The 20,340-nt window shown below is 38.1% G+C and overlaps 1 protein-coding gene across 5 annotated transcripts in view; it reads left to right on the plus strand.

Annotated features, from left to right (window-relative positions):
* The window catches only part of MICU1 (mitochondrial calcium uptake 1), a 221,350-nt gene that overhangs the window by 106,465 nt on the left and 94,545 nt on the right, over positions 1-20,340 (plus strand). For all 5 annotated transcript variants that reach the window (XM_043476629.1, XM_043476631.1, XM_043476632.1 and 2 more), the window contains one exon: positions 14,166-14,248. In XM_043476629.1, the coding sequence (XP_043332564.1) occupies positions 14,166-14,248 (83 nt within the window). The remainder of the gene's footprint in view (positions 1-14,165; positions 14,249-20,340) is intronic.

Here is a 20,340-nt window from a genome sequence, read left to right on the forward strand (position 1 = left end):
ATGGGCCTAACAGACATTTACAAACATTCCATCCAAAAGTACAATATGCATTCATCTCAAGTGCACATGGACATTCTCCAGTATAGATGATATGTTAGGTCACAAAACAAGTGTCAGCAAATTTCAAAAGATTGAAATTGTATCAAGTAACCTTTCTGGCCTCAATAGTAAGAAATCAGAAATCAATAACAAGAAGAAATTTGAGGAATTCACAAATATATGGAAATTAAACAGCACAATCCTGAACCAACCAGTGAGTCAAAAATGAAACCAAAAGTTCAGTTCAGTCACTCAGTCATGTCCAACTCTTTGTGACCCGTGGAATGCAGCACGCCAGGCTTCCCTGTCTATCACCAACTCCCTGAGCTTGCTCAAACTCATATCCATCGAGTTGGTGATGCTGTCCAACTACCTCATCCTCTGTTGTCCCCTTCTCCTCCTGCCTTCAATCTTTCCCAGCATCAGGGTTGTTTCCAATGAGTCAGTTCTGCACATCAGGTGGCCAAAATATTGGAGCTTCAGTTTCAGCATCATTCCTTCCAATGAGTATTCAGGACTGATTTCATTAGGATTGACTGGTTGGATCTCCTTGCAGTCCAAGGGACTCTCAAGAGTCTTCTCCAACACCACAGTTCAATTCTTTGGCACTCAGCTTTCTTAATGGTCCAACTTTCACATCCATACACGACCACTAGAAAAACCATAGCTTTGACTAAATGGACCTTTGTTGCCAAAGTGATGTCTCTGCTTTTTAATATGCTGTCTACGTTGGTCATAGCTTTTCTTCCAAGGAGCAAGCATCTTTTAATTTCATGGCTACAGTCACAGTGATTTTGGAGCCCAATCTGCAGTGATTTTGGAGCCCAAAAATTAAAGTCTCACTGTTTCCTTTCTTTCCCCATCTATTTGCCATGAAGTGATGGGACCAGATGCTATGATCTTTGTTTTTTAAATGATGAGTTTTAAGCCAACTTTTTCACTCTCCTCTTTCACTTTCATCAAGAGGCTCTTTAGTTCCTCTTCACTTTCTGTCATAAGGGTGGTGTCATCTGCATATCTGAGGTTATTGATATTTCTCCCAGCAGTCTTGATTCCACCTTGTGCTTCATCCAGCTCAGCATTTCACATGATGTACTCTGCCTATAAGTTAAATAAGCAGGGTGACAATATACAGCCTTGACGTACTCCTTTCCCAATTTGGAACCAGTCTGTTCCATGTCCGGTTCTACATGTTGCTTCTTGACCTGCATACAGATTTCTCAGAAGGCAGGTAAGGTGGTCTGGTATTCCCATCTCTTGAAGAATCTCTTGAAGATGACACCATCATGGTTATCTGGGTCATGAGGATCTTTTTTGTATAGTTCTTCTGTGTTTTCTTGCCACCTTTTCAAATAATGATCTTTTTTTTTTTTTTCTGGCATGTGTGCTTTATTTCATTATATATTTGCTTTGGCTAGAACTTTCAAAATATTGTCACTAATAATGAGCATCCCCACTTTATTATATTAAAATAAATGTTTTTGGCATTTTTCAGTTAAGTATATTGTGAATCTTCCTGTCAGATAAACTTTACCGTATTGAATAAGTTCCTTCTATCTCTGTTTCTCAGGGGGAAAAAAAGTTTATTAGGAAAGCTTAAAATTTTGTCAAGTGCTTTTTCAGCATCTTAGCCTGGTGACCAGTGGCTTTATTCCTATGACATAGTTTTATTTTATTATAGTTGTAAAAATTCTGCATTTGCCATTTATTTTACTTGTGTTTGTGTGTGTTGTGTGTGTATGTCTGTTTGTATATCTAATGTCTTTCTAAATTTCCTTTGAAGATTTAAAAAATACATGCAGACTCTGTGGCTCAGATATTAAAGAATCCACCTGCAGTGCAGGAGACCCAGGTTCATTCCCTGGGTTGGAAAAGAAAGTGAAGTAGCTTAGTCATGTCCAACTCTTTGCGACCCCATGGACTGTAGCCTACCACACTCCTCCGTTCATGGGATTTTTCAGGCAAGAGTGCTGGACTGGGTTGCCATTTTGGAAAGATCCCCAGGAAAAGGAAATGGCAACCTTCTCTAGTATTCTTGCCTAGAGAATTCCATGGACAGAGGAGCCTGGTGGGCTACAGTCTATAGGGTTGCAAAGAGTTGGACACGACTGAGTGACTAACACACTAACATTGACAATATATATCTATCAAATTGAACTTGTGGTTTGTATTATGTAAAGTCTCCATGACCTCATTAAGTTTTCTGTAAAATATGTCATAGACTTAGGATATTACAGTAATTTCTTCTTTATACCTAATATTTTGTTATATATTTTTATGTGATATTATCCTGTACATAAAGATATATAATAGATGTTCTTTATGGATGGTAATTATGAGTAATATGGAAATGGTGTTTGTTCTTAATCCTTCTTAGTCCTTCTTCTGCTCTTGGTTCATTTCTATCTCATATTATTAATACCACCTCTGCTTTCTTTCTGTTTTGTTTTCCTGTATTTCCTCTTATTCTTTACTTTTTGTAGTATTTTGTTTTCAATATATTTCTTATAAATAACAAATGCAATCTGACATGCTCTGTGTCTTCTAATAGAGCAGTTTAGTTCATTTAACTTTGTTGTGATTTATTTGTTCTTCTGTCACGTTATATCTTTTTTCTGTGCTTTCTTCCATTTTTTTCTTTCAAACTTTTGCTTTGTTCATTGAGAGTTTTTCTCCCAAATAATTTGAATGCTCTCCTATTTGTGGTAACCTTTGAATTAATTTAAATATGTATGTCTATATGTATTTATGGGGGTTTGGAGAAGACATGATTTATCTGGGCTTCCCTGGTGGCTCAGACATTAAAGAATCTGCCTGCAGTGCAGGAGACCCAGGTTTGATCCCTGGATCAGGATGTGTGTCTGTATCTGTGGGAGTTCAAGGGTGACATGGCTTTTTGTATAGGACAGAATCATCTATTTCTTTTGATGTCTTCTATTGGAAATCAAGAAATTTATCTTCCATTCACTATCTTCTCTACACTCTGTTTTTACAGTTTTAATCTGGTATTTTTTATTCGAAGTCATTTTTTAAAAATAATTTTACATTTATATATTTTCTCTTTCAGGACTATCTTATACTTTATTATTTTTATAACCACTTTTGTATAATGACTAAGAGTGGTGCATACTCTAGAAGAATGTGTAGATTTGAATCTTGGCTCTTTGATTCTGGACACCCAGTACCTCAGTTCCCTCTTTTTTAACAGGGGATGGATATATTAGTACAGTGTCACAGAATGATTGGGAGGATTAAATAATTTATATAAAGTGCCTGATACATAATAAGCATTTAATAAATGCCACATGCCATGATTGTTTTATTAATAACCATTATTTAAGCTTAACTTCTACTGATTTTATTGCTCACTTAACTTACTGCTCACTTCTTAATTGATCTCATCTTCCCAGTCTTTGTTTTGATTGATTTTTTTTTTTTTTTGTCATCTTTGGCTAAAGAATTTCCTCAACCAAGGGTTGGCAAACTTTTTCTTAAAGGGCAAGATAACTATTTTAAGCTTGCTGGCCATAAGGTCTGTGTTACAGCTACTCAGCTATAAGCAGCCATGAACAACACACAAACAAATAGCCAGCACATCATAGTTTACCAATCCCTGCTTATGAATTTTGTTACTGTGTTTTTGTGGAATTTTGTTAGGAAAGTTTTGTGGATTATACAGTTTCTTAGTTCTTGAATGTCTGAGACTATCTTCTGTTGCTAATGTAGTTAAATGATGAGTTGACTTGTATGTAACCCTTAAGATTACTTTCCCTCAAGATTCTATAGTACTTGCTCTGCAGTATCCAAGTGTTGTGGAGAATTATGGTACAACTCAATACTTTTTTCTTTATAACTTTTTTTCCTCCTGGATAATTGGGGCCTCTTTTTCTTTACCCTTGGCATTTGTCGTTTCAATCATGGAGTGTTTCCCCTCCACCATGTTAAAAGAGCAAACTTAAGAAGAAACACTAGAATACCATTAACTTTGGCTATTTCAGATCACCTTACTGTCTTTTTTCCCTCCACTAAGGAAATTTTCTTGATATTGAACTCCAGAAGTTACCAATAAAAATGTCATACCACTTTATCGTTTCAAATTGCTCATCAGAGAAACTAGATATTTTAAGTGGTAAAATGTTCATTGTTTTATATTATATAGTTTGATTCCCCTGTATTTCAACTTAATGGGAACACACAGCTACACAACTACAGAAAACATATTCAGGAAACAGTCTAATTAACTTACCCTTGTTTGAGCATATTCAGTCACTAAATGGTTATTAACTAAAATTTGTTAATGTAGTCTGAAAGTTATTACAGTGTTTTAAATTGTAATTCTAATACAACCAACTGAGAAAGTCTTGATTTTAACTTTATTTCACACTACAGTGTCTTCTGTAACCAATTGTAGTAGATGTGGATCTTTTCATTTGCCGTTTCACATCTTGCATTTTAAGAATAATCATTTTGATTCCAGAGCAAAATGTTATAGTTATTTTCATCATCTCCAGTGACTTCAGATGGATGGCACAATTAATAGTGGGTATTTTTTAGCCATTAGATTATTCTACAAGACAAAGATGAGGGCAGGCCTGTCTACCGGACTTCTGAGTTGAAGCAGAAAGCGTGCAACTGTTAAGTTTTTGAGCCACTGATACTGTTCATGCTATGTCTTGCTTCCCAGGTAGAGCAGTGGTAAAGAATCCCCCCTGCCAGTGCAGGAGACACAAGAGACATGGGTTCCATCTCTAGGTTGGGAAAATACCCTGGAGCAGGAAATGGCAACCCACTCCAGTATTCTTGCCTGGAAAATCCCATGGACAGAGGAGCCTGTTGGGCTACAGTGTGTGGGGTTGCAGAGTTGGGCAGGACTGAGCACGCCCACACACACGCCTTGCTTCACATAAATGTGGGGTGCTCAGTCTCTTAGTCATGTCTGATTCTTGGCAGCGCCATGGGCTGTGACCTGCCAGGGTTCTCTGTCCATGAAATTTTCAAGGCAAGAATACTAGAATGGGTTGCTATTTCCTGCTCCAGGGGATCTTCTCAACCCAGGGATTTCTCAACCCAGGGATTGAACCTGCCTGTGTCTCTTGTTGGAGAAGGCAATGGCACCCCGCTCCAGTACTTTTACCTGGCAAATCCCATGGATGGAGAAGCCTGGTAGGCTGCAGTCCATGGGGTCACGAAGAGTCGGACACAGCTGAGCAACTTCATTTTCACTTTCATGCATTGGAGAAGGAAATGGCAACCCACTCCAGTGTTCTTGCCTGGAGAATCCCAGGGACAGGGGAGCCTGGTGGGCTGCTGTCTGTGGGGTCGCACAGAGTCGAACACAACTGAAGCGGCTCAGCAGCAGCAGCAGCAGCAGTGTCTCTCGTGTCTTCTGCATTGGCACGTGGATTCTTTACTACTAGCACCACCTGGGAAGCCCCTCACATAAATATGCCTCTATACAAAGTTAACTATATATAAAAATAAAATATAAAATGTATAGCTTTATTTTTTTTTTATTTTTTTTTTTAAGTTTTTTTTTTTTTTAATTTTTTTATTAGTTGGAGGCTAATTACTTCACAACATTTCAGTGGGTTTTGTCATACATTGAAGTGTAAATCTATGGCTGATTCATATCAATGAATGTATAGCTTTATAATAAGAAATATTTCTTGGCTTTGTCCTTATCTTTTATGATTCTTTAAGTCTTTTGTTTTTCAAATATTTGCAGTCTGTTTGCTAGCTATAGTGTTAGCCTGGCATGTAGCATGAAACCTAATATTAGAAAATGCTGAAAAGGTTAATAGATTATCAAAGAGTACCTGTAAAATAGTTACTAACAGAAATCAGATCAGACTTAGAAAGCAAGTATGTCATTGAAAACAAAAATTGATCTGCTCTTGCTTAAGTATGTTTTTTAAAAATTCTTAGGATATTTTCACTTTATGTAGAGTCCTTTGAAAGCTAAATTATCACAGGGAAATACTATAATACAACTACAATGCTTCCACTCTGAGTAAAAAAAAAAAAAGGCAGAAAGATTCCAGACTGTAGCTAGCCATCATACCTTGAAGAATTAAGGAGAATTGAGAGAGGGCAACTTTTTTGAAATCTAATCTTGCAGGTTTTTCTACTCCTTTGCTCTAGCCTAATCAAATTCCTTATGACTATACAGTGGAAGTGAGAAATAGATTTAAGGGACTAGATCTGATAGACAGAGTGCCTGATGAACTATGGATGGAGGTTCGTGACATTGTACAGGAGACAGGAATCAAGACCATCCCCAAGGAAAAGAAATGCAAAAAAGCAAAATGGCTGTCTGAGGAGGCCTCACAAATAGCTGTGAAAAGAAAGGAAGCGAAAAGTAAAGGAGAAAAGGAAAGATATACCCATTTGCATGCAGAGTTCCAAAGAATAGCAAGGAGAGATAGGGAAGGCTTCCTCAGCAATCAATGCAAAGAAATAGAGGAAAACAATAGAATGGGAAAGACTAGAGATCTCTTCAAGAAAGTTAGAGATACCAAGGGAACATTGCAAACATTGCCCATTTATTGCAAAGATGGGCTCAATAAAGGACAGAAATGGTATGGACCTAACAGAAGCAGAAGATATTAAGAAGAGGTGGCAAGAATACACAGAACTGTACAAAAAAAATCTTCATTACCCAGATATTCACGATGATGTGATCACTCACCTAGAGTCAGACATCCTGCAATGTGAAGTCAAGTGGGCCTTAGGAAGCATCACTACGAACAAAGCTAGTGGGAGGTGATGGATTACCAGTTGAGCTATTTCAAATCCTAAAAGATGATGCTGTGGAAGTGCTGCACTCAATGTGCCAGCAAATTTGGAAAACTCAGCAGTGGCCACAGGACTGGAAAAGGTCAGTTTTCATTCCAATCCCAAAGAAAGGCAATGTCAAAGAATACTCAAACTACCGCATAATTGCACTCATCTCACACGCTAGTAAAGTAATGCTCAAAATTCTCCAAGCCAGGCTTCAGCAGTACGTGAACCGTGAACTTCCAGATGGTCAAGCTGGTTTTAGAAAAGGCAGAGGAACCAGAGATCAAATTGCCAACATCTGCTGAATCATCGAAAAAGCAAGAGAGTTCCAGAAAAACATCTATTTCTGCTTTATTGACTATGCCAAAGCCTTTGACTGTGTGGATCATGATAAACTGTGGAAAATTCTGAGAGAGATGGGATACAGACATGACCTGTCTCTTGAGAAACCTGTATGCAGGTCAGGAAGCAACAGTTAGAACTGGACATGGAACAACAGACTGGTTCCAAAGAGGAAAAGGAGTATGTCAAGGCTATATATTGTCACCCTGCTTATTTAACTTACATGCAGAGTACATCATGCGAAATGCTGGGCTGGATGAAGCACAGGTGGAATCAAGATTGCTGGGAGAAATATCAATAACCTCAGATATGCAGATGACACCACCCTTACGGCAGAAAGTGAAGAAGAACTAAAGAGTCTCTTGATGAAAGTGAAAGAGCAGAGTGAAAAAATTGGCTTAAGGCTCAACTTTCAGAAAACTAAGATCATGACATCTGGTCTCATCACTTCATGGGAAATAGATGGGGAAACAGTGGAAACTGGCTGACTTTATTTTTCTGGGCTCCAAAATCACTGCAGATGGTGATTGCAGCCATGAAATTAAAAGATGCTTACTCCTTGGAAGGAAAGTTATGACCAACCTAGATAGCATATTTAAAACAGAAACATTACTTTGCCAACAAAGGTCCACCTAGTCAAGGCTATGGTTTTCCCAGTGGTCATGAATGGATGTGAGAGTTGGACTATAAAGAAAGCTGAGTGCCGAAGAATTGATTGCTTTTGGACTGTGGTGTTGGAGAAGACTCTTGAGAGTCCCTTGGACTGCAAGAATATCCAACCAGTCCATCCTAAAGGAGATCAGTCCTGCGTGTTCATTGGAAGCACTGATGTTAGCTGAAACTCCAATACTTTGGCCACCTGATGCGAAGAGCTGACTCATTTGAAAAGACCCTGATGCTGGGAAGGATTCGGGGCAGGAGGAGAAGGGGACGACAGAGGATGAGATGGTTGGATGGCATCACTGACTCAATGAACATGGGTTTGGGTGGGCTCCGGGAGTTGGTGATGGACAAGGAGGCCTGGCATGCTGCCGTTCATGGGGTCACAAAGAGTCGGACACAACTGAGCAACTGAACTGAATGTGGAAAAGCGAAACATTATGCCCCCTCATATAAGAAAAATGTTAATGTATTAGTCTGCAGAGAAGTCCTACTGTTATTAGAAAGGATCAGTCTTTCCAGAATTAACCATTTTAGAATATTGCATTTACGGGAGCCATTGGTCATCTAAAGTACCCCAGAGAAGGCTATTACAAAATAACCTTGACGTTCTGGAAAGAGGTTCTGAGAAACCTTTAGTAGAGACATGACACTATGTTCTTATGTATTCAGAGGGACATCATAAAGGTGAGAAGCAGTTATATTTTTTATTTCTCTCAAAAATTAGGACAATTTGTAAGAGCTACAAAGAATTAGATTTGAGCTCTACATGAGAAGGTGGTGGTGGGTGTTTGCTCAGTTGTATCCACCTCTGAGCAACTCTATGGACAGTAGAACGCTAAGCTCATATGTCCATTGGATTCTCTGGCAAGAATGCTGGAGTGGGTTGCCATTTCCTCCTCCAGGGGATATCTTGACCCAGGGATCAAAGCCATATCTCCTGTGTCTCCTTGCTTTGACAGTGGAATTCTTTATCACTGAACCACCTGGGAAGCCCATTCTGCATGAGAAGAAAAGTTCAATTAATATGGTCAGCAATGGTTAGACATTATTATTTCCCTCAGAAATAATCAGAAGCTATATGATCATCCTTACAAATTCAATAGGCAGGTTCATCACTGAATGGAGGTTCATCATACAGTTTTTTCTCCTCACTCAGAGTTCTCTGATATTGCATATTAATTACCTTATTTGTCCTATGCATCATTTTACAATAGGAATAGTAAGGTGGGAATTTTTTTCTTCTTTTTTTTTTTTTTCATTTATTTTTATTAGTTGGAGGCTAATTACTTTACAATATTGTAGTGGTTTTTGCCATACATTGACATGAATTAGCCATGGATTTACATGTGTTCCCCATCCTGATCCCCCCTCCCGCCTCACTCCCCATCCCATCCCTCTGGGTCTTCCCGGTGCACCAGCCCTGAGCACTTGTCTCATGCATCAAACCTGGGCTGGTGATCTGTTTCACCCTTGATAGTATACTTGTTTCAATGCTGTTCTCTCAAAACATCCCACTCTCGCCTTCTCCCATAGAGTCCAAAAGTCTGTTCTGTACATCTGTGTCTCTTTTTCTGTTTTGCATATTGGGTTATTGTTACCATCTTTTTAAATTCCATATATATGCATTAGTACACTTTATTGGTCTTTATCTTTCTGGCTTGCTTCACTCTGTATAATGGGCTCCCGTTTCATCCATCTCGTTAGAACTGATTCAAATGAATTCTTTTTAATGGCTGAGTAATATTCCATTGTGTATATGTACCATAGCTTCCTTATCCATTTGTCTGCTGATGGGCATCTAGGTTGCTTCCATGTCCTGGCAATTATAAGCAGTGCTGTGATGAACACTGGGGTGCACGTGTCTCTTTCAGATCTGGTTTCCTCGGTGTGTATGCCCAGGAGTGGGATCGCTGGGTCATATGGCAGTTCTATTTCCAGTTTTTTAAGGAATCTCCACACTGTTCTCCATAGTGGCTATACTAGTTTGCATTCCCAGTAAGATGGGAATTTTGTGGTAGGAGAACCAAACTAACAGAAAATAAGAAACTTGTTTAGAATCTAACCTATTCAGTTTTTTTTTGTTCATTCAGTCAGTACTACCAAAAAAGAATTTAAGACATAATAACTCATTAGATTGGAAAAGTCAGAATTAGAGCCCAAGTCTTTTGCATTTTCTATTAAAAAAAAAGTAAGTGAAACAGTCATGACAATTTTGAGACAGCTAATGTTGTTGCTATCTGATTATTTGACTTACATACACAGAAAAACATGGTTTTTTTACTTATTACTAAAACAGTGTAGAAAAATCTACTGTGCTTTTAACAAGTCTAAAGTTGTTATTGCTATTGTCATTATTGTTGATGATAGAATAACATAAAAATGTTTTATTCTACACTAAAACAAGATCTAATGTATCTACATTTACTTGTAGTAAAAACTATCACGGAATTATGGTTAAAGATGTAGAGTGATGAACTTTGTATAGAATCTCATTGTTTTAATCAGTCCCAACATATGATTGTTTTAGATATTGCTGTGCAGAAAATAGATTGAACCATTAACACAAGGATGGGTGGGGCGAAGCTTCACTGTTCACTGTACAAGTAGCCTGAAATTCAAAAGAATTCCCCTCTCTCTACCTTTCCATGGCAGTTGGTTGTGAATTAATGTGAACTCAAGATACTTTTAGCTTTCCAGAGCAGCTAGATTTAAAAATTACTCTGAAGTCTGCTTTCAAAGGGAAACAAGAGAGTACAAGAAAATGGCCTAGCAGCTTATTCCTTTGTAGCATGTTTCACTTAAGGCAAGCTGGTTTTTTACTTGTTTGTCTTGAGTGCTTTGATGTGATCAGCAAATGAAGATTGAACAACCTGAGAAAACTACTAGAAGGACCTTGCATGATGGACTGCTAAGGCCTAAATGAGATCAGAATGTGCATGGCTGCTGTCCTGACATGCTGTATCAGTGACCAGGGCACAAGAGCTCAGCCTGAGAGTGTCAACGCATATTCTTGAATAAACACTCTTACAGTTGTTCCACGTAAAGCAAATACTGTGTTTGAGAGTAAGCCAGGATTAAAAAGATAAAGAAACCTCAAGCAGTACAAGATGTTCTTTGTTTGGTAAAGTGTGTTTAACCTTAGTTGTAGGAGACCATATTAAGTATGAGTTGCCAGAATAACTCATTCAGTCATTTAAATGCCTGTGCATGTGCCATCACAGAACTCGTAAGACAGTAGGAATAGAAGATCATGATAAACATAAAAATTTAAAAACTCTGCATTGTCTCTGTAATCAGTGAAGACAGGGAATGAGAATGCTGCTGTAATTCATGAATAGCAACCCTTTGAGTGCCTCTGGCCAAATCTTCCCCTATTTCTATTCATTTTGTACCACATTTCTCTTGATGGTGTGATACCACTTTGTCACTACTTCCTCTCTTTTTACTTTCACCTTAAATATTAGCTTCCAACTACTTTCTATCCTTTCTGTACACTTCTCCTCAATCTTCAGTTCTCCTTGGACATCTTCATTTCAGGTCTTTGAAGCTAACCGGGAGGCTCAGTGGTACAGAATCTGCCTGCAATGCAGGAGGTGTGTGTTCGATCCTTGGATCGGGAAGATCCCCTGGAGGAGGGCATGGCAACCCACTCCAGTATTCTTGCCAGGATAATCCCATGGATGGAGGAGCCTGGTGGGCTACAGTCCATAGGATCACAAAGAGTCAGACACGACTGAGCATGCATATGTAGGTGTGTATCTATTCATGGTAGTGTGACTACTAACTTTAAGCTCTGTCTTCTAAGCTTTAGACCCATATTTCCAGCTATCTCCTGAACATTTTCATCAGAATATGCTGTGGACTCCTTGAATTCAGCAGATCTTGTCTGAAATCCTTTTTCCCTCAAATCTTTTACATTGTCTTTTCCTCTTGGTTAATGATATGTAATAAGCTACCAGGGTAACCTAAGCCAGTCATGCTGTCAGCCTTTTTTACTCTCAGTTCATCACAGCTAATTAATCATTAAGTTATATACTTTCTGCCTCCTTAAGTTATTTCAAATTTGTTTTCTTCTCTCCATGACCACTGCCATCACCTCAGTTCACATTTTCAAGTTTCAGGAGCTTTAATGATGTTCTCTGAGACTGAATTTTGTTTTCCAGTACATTCTTCATACTGTAGCCAGAGAAGTTCTTTTTAAATGCCTGTGTGATTGTGGCACTCCCCTACTTAAGACTTTCAGCGGCCTCACATTATCTGCAGTTGTTAAAATTTCCCAAGTATCTACAAGGATTAGGTAAATAATGTATGTGAGTGAAGTGAGCTAAGTTTGTGAGACAATAGGGAAGAACAGAATTTATATTCAGAATTTTTAAAAAACATGACAAACCCATTACAGAATCTGATGTTGCCTATGCCTATGATTACAACTAAGCTTAAACTACTGAGCGTTGCACATGCAATGTTTCTTTGATGTCAGGAATGTCCTTTAGATGAAACTTGAAACTCTAAGCTATTTCAGAGACTGACATAACCAGTGAGTCATGTTTTGTTGTTTTGTTTCTAAGTTAGAACATACCAGAATGCAGAGTATGTGTTTATTATTGTAAGAACCACAATTTTCATATTGGAGGCTGTGGAACATAATGAATAGTTTATGGGCTTTGAAGTCATTGTTGACCTCAGTCACTTACCAGTTCTGTTTGTTGCCTATTAGTTGTGTGAATTTGAGTGAGTCATTTAGTGGCTTGGAACCCCAACATCCTACTCTGTTTAAAAAAAAAATAAGAAAGAAATAATTTTAGGATTGAGAGTTCAAAATTAGAAAACAGCCTAAAATTATCCAGTTCAGTGCTTGGCACATAGTAACTCTTCAGTAGAAGATAGCATCCAGACAAATGGGAATAATTTAAGAAGTGACAATAAATATACAAAAATCTAATCCCCACCCCCCTGCCCTGCATCCTTCTTAGCAGTCATACTGGTGGCCTAAGAAAAGCAAACCTGTTGGAAGCCATTAGCAAGTGAAACAGGCAGTTGGAAACTGAGAAACATGTGATTCACCCAGGCAACTAAAAACCGGGAGCTGACCCACCTAGTAGGCTAGCTAGCTGAAAATGGAATTTAAGCTTAGACAGTGTTGATACTGACAAATTAATGAGCAAGACAGGAATATGAACTGTATACAGTAATGCATAATATACTAAGCCCTTGTTTACTTTTTTGTCTACATATTGTCTTTAATTTTTTTAACTAAAAGTGATATTAACTGAAAATTTAATTCAGCAGTATTAGGATGTATATAGGAAATTTTACTTTTATTTTCTATAGCTATATAAATTTGAAGCACCGAAGGAAGTAAGTGACTTAGTTTTCTTTTTTTTGGCCATGCCACACAGCTTCTGGGATCTTAGTCCCCCAACCGGGGATTGATCCTGGGCGCCTGCAGTGACTGTGCCACGTCCTAACCCCTGGACCACCAGGGAAGTCCCTAGTTTTCTTTACTAGAATATTTAGCAGGGTAAGCAAGGAGAGGAGGGCTGTTGAATTTATATTTTATCCTAATGTACAAATATAATAATTTTATTTTGATTGATCTGGGGACATTAAAGAAGTCTTGAAACACTTTCACCATTCACTTAAGGGAAAAAAATATACCGTCTTCTCAAGCTTTGCATTTTTCATTTTGATTTTTAAACATTTAAGTATACTTTACTCAGTAATTTATGTATCAAGCTGACACAATTAAAACAGGGGACTGGGTATCTGACAGTATGCTTTTCTGCCTTACCACAGAGCTATAGTGACATTGAGGAGAATGGTATCAATAAAGTGTCGATAATAACCTGTTGGCAGAGTGATATCCACTGAACTCCCAATTGTACTTACAATGGAGAGACTAGAAAGAACAAGGTAGAAAGCTTGCTTGTTTTAAAAGGGCAAGACAAAGATAGTTTCAGCTTCTTACTTTGCAGCAGTATATCTTACCCCAAATAGACTTTCATGCCCAGATAAATAGCACTGTATTTAAGTAACAGAACAACATTAATGTTATTCAATTAAGAGAGGATGGTTTCTAAGAAAGTATTTAAGAGAGTGTTGAAACACAAAGATAGATAAGTACTATCTTTACTGACCATGGTAAAATTCTCTTGGCTTTAAGAACTGTTGCTAAAAGGTTAATCAAGATAAATGTGGTGGCATTCTTTGACCTGAAGTTACATTTTAATGTTTAACCATCCTTTTGTCTTAAAAAGCAATGATTTTTTACTTTTGGTCAACACCTTCTAAATATTTTTGTCTTTCCTCCCTCCTTCCCTCCTGTCCTTTCTAACTTACAGCTCCTCAGAGAAATTTTGAAATTGCCTTCAAGATGTTTGACTTGAATGGAGATGGAGAAGTAGACATGGAAGAATTTGAACAGGCAAGTTTTCCTGGAAATTTCCTTTAAATACATTAATGTTTAACACATTTTCATGTGCCTTGGAGTTACTTTGGCCTTGATAGTATATTCTGATGCTATCCAATTTTTGGAGTACCTAAAGTATCATTTTTCAGAATTATCTCCACTTACAATAGGTGAGGGTTTTTTGTTTGTTTTTACTCTAAATGTAAGGAATTATTTCAGCATATGATTCAGGTCAAGGTTGCTCTAATTCCCCAACATGAATTAGACTCTAATGTTGAGAGGCTAAGTTATGGCTCTTCAATCATATATTAGTCAGTATTTATTAAATAGCTTCTTTGTGCCAGTAAATTCCAAAATACAAGGATGTATGACATATGTTCTGAAAGGATACCTATGAGGGAAGGAAAGATGATACCATACCTTTTACTGTAGCAGGTTCTACCCATAAATGTATATGCTGTGCTGTGCTTAGTCGCTCAGTTGTGTCTGATTCTTTGCAACACCATGGACTGCAGCCCACCAGGCTCTTCTTTTCGTGGGATTCCCCAGGCAAGAATACTGGAGTGGGTAGCCATTCCCTTCTCCAGGGGATATCTTCCTGACCCAGGGATTGAACTTGGGTCTCCTGCATTGCAGGCAGATTCTTTATCATCAGAGCCACCAGGGAAGGCCATAAATGTATATAGTTTCTTCTGAATTCTAGGAAGAGATTACATTTCCATCACACTTCTGTCCTTGGAGGGTAATGGTACCTCTCCAGGTATACTTATTATGATTAATAGAAGTGTTTTCAAAACAGTAAAAAATATATATGTGCAAGAAAATACTTTTGTATTCAAAATGAGTAATGGGGCAAAAAGGAAGTAGGAGAAAGTATCAGGTTCAGTTCAGTTCAGTCGCTCAGTCGTGTCCGACTCTGCGACCCCATGAATTGCAGCACGCCAGGCCTCCCTGTCTATCACCAACTCCCGGAGTCAACCCAAACCCATGTCCATCGAGTCAGTGATGCCATCCAACCATCTCATCCTCTGTCGTCCCCTTCTCCTCCTGCCCCGAATCCTTCCCAGCACTACGCTCTTTTCCAGTGAGTCAACTCTTCGAATGAGATGGCCAAAGTATTGGAGTTTCAGCTTCAACATCAGAACTTCCAATGAACACCCAGGACTGATCTCCTTTAGGATGGACTGGTTGGATATTCTTGCAGTCCAAGGGACTCTCAAGAGTCTTCTCAAACACCACAGTCCAAAAGCAATCAATTCTTCGGCACTCAGCTTTCTTTATAGTCCAACTCTCACATGCATACATGACCACTGGAAAAACCATAGCCTTGACTAGATGGACCTTTGTTGGCAAAGTAATGTTTCTGCTTTTAAATATGCTATCTAGGTTCGTCATAACTTTCCTTCCAAGGAGTAAGCATCTTTTAATTTCATGGCTGCAATCACCATCTGCAGTGATTTTAGAGCCCAGAAAAATAAAGTCAGCCAGTTTCCACTGTTTCCCCATCTATTTCCCATGAAGTGATGAGACCAGATGTCATGATCTTAGTTTTCTGAATGTTGAGCCTTAAGCCAACTTTTTCACTCTCCTCTTTCACTTTCATCAAGAGGCTCTTTAGTTCCTCTTCACTTTCTGTCATAAGGGTGGTGTTGTCTGCATATCTGAAGTTATTGATATTTCTCCCGGCAATCTTGATTCCACCTTGTGCTTCTTCCAGCCCAGCGTTTCTCATGATGTACTCTGCATGTAAGTTAAATAAGCAGGGTGACAATATACAGCCTTGACGTACTCCTTTTCCTCTTTGGAACCAGTCTGTTGTTCCATGTCCAGTTCTAACTGTTGCTTCCTGACCTGCATACAGGTTTCTCAAGAGACAGGTCAGATGGTCTGGTATTCCCATCTCTTTAAGAATTTTCTACAGTTTATTGTGATCAATACACAGAGACAAATATTTCAAAATACCTATAGATATTTATTCAATTTGCAGGCTATGTCCATCTAATACCTTCAGTTTTCTGTAATTCTGCACTTAACTGATATTACTGGGTGGCCTCAAATGATTGTAAATAGAACTTATTTTCATATTTTAAATTTTATTTTATACAGAACTATTTTACTTTACACAGAACTATTTTATTTTTATTGAGACATAGTTAACTTATTATATTAGTTTTAGGTGTGTGATGTAATGATTTGACTTATATATATATATTACAGTGTTACCACAATAAGTTTAGTTAATATTCATCATCACACAGTTATAATTTTGTTTTTCTTGTGATGAGAACTTTTAAGATCTACTCTCTTAGCAACTTTCAAATACACAATTTTGTTTTGCTGACTATAGTCTCCATGCTTACCTCCCCAAGTCTTGTTTATCTCATAACTAGAAGTTTATACCTTTAGACCACCTTCATTCCTTTTGCCCACCCTCAACCCCTCGCTTCTGGCAACCAACGATCTGTTCTCTATATCTATGAGTTCAGCTGTTTTTTGGATTCCACATATAATTGAGATCATATAGTATTTGCCTTTCTCTGTCTGACATTTTATGTAGCATAATGTCCTCAGTGTTTATCCATGTTGTCACAAATGGCAAAATTTCCTTCTTTTATCATGTCTGAATAACATTCCCGTGTGTGTGTGTATGTGTGTGTGTGTGTGTGATATGTTCTGTATCCTTCATCTGCCAGTGGGACACTTAGGTGGTTTCCATGTCCTGGCTATTGTAAATAATAATGCAGTGTATATGGTGGGGAGCTGAAGATATCTGTTGGACACAGTGATTTGATTTCCCTTGGATAAATACTCAGTAGTGGAGTTGCTGAATATGGTAGTTCTGGTCTTAATGTTTGAGAAACTTTCATGCTGTTTTCCATAATGGCTACACCAGTTTACATTTCCACTAGTAGTACATGAGAGTTCCCTTTTCTCCACATTTTTGGCAGTATTTTTGGCATTGCTGTTGATAGGCTGAATGACTCGTAGCAATCACTTCATCATTCTGTTCACCTGACAGAGAAGGGAATATAAATTTCATCTAATATGATCCCCTGATAAGTGGATGTGTTAAACTAATGTGACTTGTAATATTGATCACAAGAAATTTTGATGTAAAAACTCTTTAGAAAAATAATTATAAGGTGACTCGGGGATAAATAGCTCTTATTAGAGAAGTTTCTCAGCTTCATCTTTCTGTGTTTTACATTTTTGGGCAATATAATAATTCATTAGGTTGAAAGTGCACTAAGTTTTCAATCATTCAAACTTTGCTTTGATTTCTAGCTAAATAGGTATTTTCTTGACAGTGTGTTTGTCGAGCTTATTTTAAAAAGTTAAACAGACCAATATGAAGACACACACATTTCATCATTATGTGTCTTCCAAGTGAAGGTGACATGAGGCAAACTAATACCTGATGTTACTCTTTCATTCATCATTTTCAAAAATCACTTTCATGTGCATAAACATAAATTACTAAAAAGCATTACTCAGACTTCCCTGGTGGTCCAGTGGTTAGAACTCTGCACTCCCACCACAGGAGGAATGGGTTCAATCCCTGGTCCTTAGGGGTCAGAGAAGATCCCACATGCTGTGTGGCACAGCCAAAATAAATAAATAATAAAAAATAAACTGAAAAGCATTCCTCAACTCTAAATAAAGTGTGAGCTTTCTCTGATCTTTCTTCCGCATGGATCCTTTTCTTTAACCCATTTCTTAGTAGATCATAAAATAGAACTAACCTAGCCAAAAGATCGGAGAAAGCAATGGCAGCCCACTCCAGTACTCTTGCCTGGAAAATCCCATGGACGGAGGAGCCTGGTGGGCTGCAGTCCATGGGGTGGCTAAGAGTCGGACAGGACTGAGCGACTTCCCTTTCACCTTTCACTTTCATGCATTGGAGAAGGAAATGGCAACCCACTCCAGTGTTCTTGCCTGAGAATCCCAGGGACGGGGGAGCCTAGTGGGCTTCTGTCTGTGGGGTCACACAGAGTCGGCCATGACTGAAGTGACTTAGCAGCAGCAGCAGCGGCCAAAAGATATTTTTTTAAAAAACTTATAACTGTCAGGGCTACATTCACCCAGGCCATGATAGAAATTTCTTTAGTATTAAAGTGTGAGGAATAATACCTGTCAGTTGTGAGACAGAGAAAGGGGATGAAATTTTCACACAGACTCTCAGCACCACACTTTTGAAGCTAACACACAGTTTCCACCCTAGGAAGTGTATAAGCTACAATATTATAGCACAGGCAAAATTTAAATCATGACAGGTCCTGACAGTGGTACTCAATATTGATTCACTGCTACTGAAAAATTCTTCAGTTCTCACAGTTAGGCAGAGAAAATGCATTGTGTATTGCCTTCAAATATCAGCAGCACTGCACTGATTATCCTGTATTTCAATTTGAAGTCTAAAAATCTTCAACGTAAATAATTTGAAAATCCATCTTTCAAGTCTCTATGTGCATGAAAAACAAACATCAGTCTTATTCACTTGATAAAACATGAACCCAGAAAAAAATCATAATCAGAAGTATTTGTGATATTAACATAGTTATAAGGAAACTTAGAGACAGTGTCCTCTAACCGTGAACGTTTCCAGTGAGAAAACTAAGGCCCAAAGAAGTTAAATGACCTATATAAATTGTGCTTGTACTGCAGAACAACATAATTAGACCTCATGTTTCCTTATTCCTCATCTCATGTCTTTCCACTATACTACTGTTACTTTTTAGAGCCAGGACCATTCAGTTGTGTTAAGTAAGTCTTTTGTATGGTCATAGTTAATAAATAAAATAAAGACATTTAACTAAAGTAAATCCATTGTTACAAATCTTAAGTTTTTAAATATTATACTTTTCTAATTTAGCAATTTAAAAATCATTATTCACAAGGCTATACATATTATTTATCTATGTAATATCTGTCTTTACATATCACAATTTTATTCTGAATAGTTGTTTTTATTAGCTTGTAAAGAGGTAGAAAAGACTGCAGGAACCAGTTGGGGGGAAAAATGCTATAGCAATCATAGACTTGCATCAAAAAGCTCATTTTGTATATCAATAGTTAGGCCATGGTTGCTAGCCCCCAAAATTATTCTTTCTCAAAATCTCATTTAAAATTTCTCAAAGATTAAACTAACTCCCCATCTTCTCTTGGAGAATTGCTCCGTACCAACTTTATATTTTGCATTATCATTCTATTTAATGTGTTACCTCTCTTAGATATCAAGTATTTGCCTATAGCTGTACTGCCGCTCATCACAACTGGAGAGTCAATAGTAGAAGTGTGAAATTTTTAAACGTCTTCTGAGGTATTGAAGGCATTACTGTGAGGTTGATGGTTATTTTAGTGTTGTGTGTGAGGTTTTGAGCCTAAAACAAATGCATACTTTTTTCTCAAGAGAGATTTTTAAGAGCATCCCAATTATAAAGGTGTCAGGCATGTGTGTTACCGGTTCTATTACTTGCTGGCTACTTGACTCCAAGCAAGTTACTTAACAGCATACCTCAAATTCCTCATCTGTAAAATGAGGATAATCATTGGACTTATCTCATAGGATTGTTGTAAGCATTAAAAGAGAGAATTGATTATGATTGTGTCCCAGAAAAGAGCAGAGTGGTTTAAAATCTCCTTGGCGGAGCGGTGACAGCCACCAGGGAAGTCCATCCATCACAGACAGAGGCATAGCCCCACTTACCCAACAGTAGGAAGTATTGTGGGAGTTGACGTAGGAATGTGCACATTGATGAGACCAAGCAGCAGGAGTTGATTATGCGGCTTCATCTTCAAGAGGCTCATCCGGGATCTCCTTTTCCTTCTTCTTAAGGATGGTCTTAGTCTCTCGAGAGTCGGTGGGGTCCCTCTGTGCAGTCCACTCAGCTTTTTCTGAGTCTGCGTGGTATGCTCTCTTCACCCTCGTATGATGGATCCAAGGGGCAATACCTGTGACTTTAACTGCAGTAGGGGTAGTTAGAATAACAGTATAAGGGCCCTTCCACCGAGGTAAATCTACCTTATTTACATGCTAAGTGGACAAGATCTGTGTTTCAGTGGTATGAGTATATTGTTGCCTTATTCATACCCTCTAAAGGGACAAC

This window comes from Cervus canadensis, chromosome 8, assembly GCF_019320065.1.
Source record: "Cervus canadensis isolate Bull #8, Minnesota chromosome 8, ASM1932006v1, whole genome shotgun sequence".
Classification (NCBI taxonomy): Eukaryota; Metazoa; Chordata; class Mammalia; order Artiodactyla; family Cervidae; genus Cervus; species Cervus canadensis.